Here is a 3411-nt window from a genome sequence, read left to right as displayed (position 1 = left end):
AGAGAGAGAGAGAGAGAGAGAGATATTTCATTATGAACGCCGTAACACCACAAAACTATCAAAGCAAAACTTGAGAGCGGGTTTGGTCCCTATGTTGACTAGTGTCCTATCAACAAAGTGAGATGGACCTAGATGTACATTTAAGAGAAAAGGAAGAGCCTGGGGCAGACAGACAAACAGACAAACAAACAGACAGACAGACAGACACCTCCTCCTACACAGTATATATATATGTGTACAGAGAACTTACGTCCGATTGGCTAACACTATAAAATCAGAATTTTGAAGAGAAATGTGCAAGCAGACTGACCTGCCTATACAGCCCTTTCCCCTTATAAAAATGTTATTCATAAACTTGATATTTGCTTTACCGTCCGATATTGTCAAGATTGATGTTTGAACGTTCGGGTTTTAGGAGTATCATCTTTCGCTGATAAGCCTATGTTTTGCTTCTCTTTCTTCCTCTGTTATTTTATTCCTTTCCTGTATCGCCATTTTTTGGCTCTATCTTTATCATTTGACTCTCACCACATCCCAATCGAACTTCCTCATTCTCTCTGTCTGTGTGTCTGTCTGTCTGTGTGTCTGTCTGTCTGTCCATCACACACTCGAGCACAAACACACAAACACACGCACACACACACACACATACTTTCACACTTCTCTCCCCCTTCTCTCTCTCTCTATATATATATATCTCTCTCTCTATCTCTCTCTCTCTCGACTCACTCTCTCCTTCACTTTTTCTCTCTCTCTCTCTCTCTCTCTCTCTCTCTCTCTCTCTCCCTCCCTCCCTCCCCCCTACCATATTTCTCTTCTGCCACCCCCGTCCCTCCCGCTTCACAACTCAGTGCCACTCCAATACACTCAAACACAATTTTTTACACAAGCCTCGTTTTCTACACAGAGCATTGTTTGCAATAACATTAAATCGTCAAACAAAATCAGGGCGATAAGCGTTCGATGGCCAAAATTATCTCCCAATCTGAAGTGCAATGAGCCATGCAGGGACCACCGAGCAAATATAACTGTTCAAACGATATTTAACGGAATTAGTCATACTCAATGAAAGTGAAACAAAAATGAAGCCAAGAGAATAAAATCCAGACCTTTAGCAAAAATGTGCTGGCCTGTCGGTTGAGAAATGAGTTAATTGACTTCAAACATTGATAAAGCGTTTCCATGGTTGCAGATTTTTGGTTAAATTATAGAAGTCTGTTCTAAACAGTAGTCGTAAAAAGTTGCAAAGCCAATAATAAACTTTAGATTAAAAAAGAAACAACAACAACAAAAACAACAACAACAGCAACAACAACAACAACAACAACAGCAGCAACAACAACAAAACCCAAACAAACGAACGAATGAAAGCTACACACCGCAGAATTCGAACATGGAATTTTTCCAGAGTAAAATGACATATTTATTGGTTAATTATTGAACTTTTTTTTCTCGTCTTGTACCCTTTTTGGTGGAGAGTTTTTATGTTCCTTCGCTGACAGCAGTAAAAAGAGGTCATAGAATAATTATCAAGTGCCGAGACTGAAATGCACTTTTATGTAATCACGCTAAAAGCGTCTGACATCCAATGACAATATATATATAAATATATATAAATATATATATATATATATATATATATATATATATGTGTGTGTGTGTGTGTGTGTGTGTGTGTGTGTGTGTGTGTGTGTGTGTGTGTGTATGTGTGTGTATGTGTGGGTGTTTGTGTGTGTGTGTGTGTGTGTGTTATGAGCCGAGAAGGATAAATGGCGACAAAGAGAGGAAGAAACAGAGAGATAAAGAGAGAGAGAGAGAGAGAGAGAGAGAGAGAGAGAGAGAGAGAGAGAGAGAGAGAGAGAGAGAGGGGGGGGAGAGGGAGGGAGAGGGAGAGAAAATGAGAAATGTAAAACTTGTATACCGTAAACTGGGGTGACTCAAGCACCCCGGGGTGACTAAGGCAGGTAACTGTGAAAATGTTCTGGTAATTTTAAGATGATTAATTTTTATCGATATCAAAAGTGATTTTTAGTCATTTGTGGTGTATTGATATGAAAATATCTTATCTATTGCACTTTAAACGTTTAAAGGTGAGTATTAGGCGCTTAGACGAGTCAGGTGTACCATAGAAAGTGTGTATTTGAAAGAAAACAATATGCAAGGTAAGGTTTTGACAAGGGGTACTTTAGTCACGCCAGGTGTCCATAGACACATTGTCGGGGTCACTAAGGCACCCTGAGCTGATGACTGTATCGAGGTTCATTGTTGGTTACTTTGTGACTTGTTATACTTAAAATTTCTAATTTTGTAGTGATACATCTCCTCTATCAGAATATCAGGGTAATGACATGCGTATATATTTAAATGTTTCTTACACTTTTTCGTAAATAATGAACTACTTACTATATTTTTTCAATCGCATAAGCCCTTTTGTATGTTCCCTGTGTGTGTTATTGTGTTTTCCAAAAGAAAATTTAAGATAATGATAAGTCTAATGATAATGATAATGATAATGATGATAATAATGATAATGATAATTTTGGAAAGGAGTGGCAGGAAATGTGGGAGAAGGTGGTGGGATATCAGCGAATGAGTTCAATCAGGCATCCTATACTCGCAGGCCTTGGGCCAATTGAGACGTGGCCCCCTTCTTGACACCAAAGTTCCCACCCCACCCCAAAGCGGCTTTCAGTATGAAAACGATCTGTCTACATACATCATGGTTTGGGACCTCCGTTCTCTTCTTATACTATCTTAAGGTATTGTATAAGCTTAGCATCCTTTTCTACACATTAATAAAGATAATAGGATAGATTAAATGTTGGTCTCCAATCGTACACAAGAACTAATGAGCGCCAGAGATGTCCACGCACAACAGATGTATTCTTGGTCGTTTACACTGTAGCTTAGCATGGTGCTCATGTGATGATTTACCCCGTTTCCTTCCCTCTAAAATATTCATAGATCTCTCTCTCTCTCTCTCTCTCTCTCTCTCTCTCTCTCTCTCTCTCTCTCTCAAATAACAGTAATATAAAACGACACTCATTGTTCCAGCACAGTTTGACAGTCCACGACCTTTAATTGCGTGTTTTCACAATCTAGAAAGGACTTAGTTTTTCATCTTTATAGCAACTAAGTAGTAGGCATTGTCATCTCTTAGAGACAGAAGACATGACAGATGTTAATTGACTCATCAAAATCAAAGCAATGTAAAAGATTTATCCCTACTTAATTTAACTGGGGACTGTCAGGGATTAAACACCGTTTTCATTGTGATAAGACCAGCTGACTCATATTGTGTGTATGTGTGAGTATGTATATATATATGTATTTACATAAATGATAGATAGACAGACAGATAGATAGATAGATAGATAGATAGATAGATAGATAGATAGATAGATAGATAGA

General features: G+C 38.3%; 1 protein-coding gene across 1 annotated transcript in view; it reads right to left on the bottom strand.

Moving 5' to 3' along the window:
* Positions 1-3149: 3149 nt before the first annotated feature.
* LOC101861247 (sulfotransferase 1C4-like) overlaps positions 3150-3411 on the bottom strand; it is a 2263-nt gene continuing 2001 nt past the window's right edge. The window contains exon 2 of the mRNA XM_005111200.2: positions 3150-3155. Coding sequence (XP_005111257.2) covers positions 3150-3155 — 6 coding nt within the window. The remainder of the gene's footprint in view (positions 3156-3411) is intronic.

This window comes from Aplysia californica, unplaced genomic scaffold, assembly GCF_000002075.1.
Source record: "Aplysia californica isolate F4 #8 unplaced genomic scaffold, AplCal3.0 scaffold01024, whole genome shotgun sequence".
NCBI lineage: Eukaryota > Metazoa > Mollusca > Gastropoda > Aplysiida > Aplysiidae > Aplysia > Aplysia californica.
This window is presented reverse-complemented; position numbering and strand designations above follow the sequence as displayed.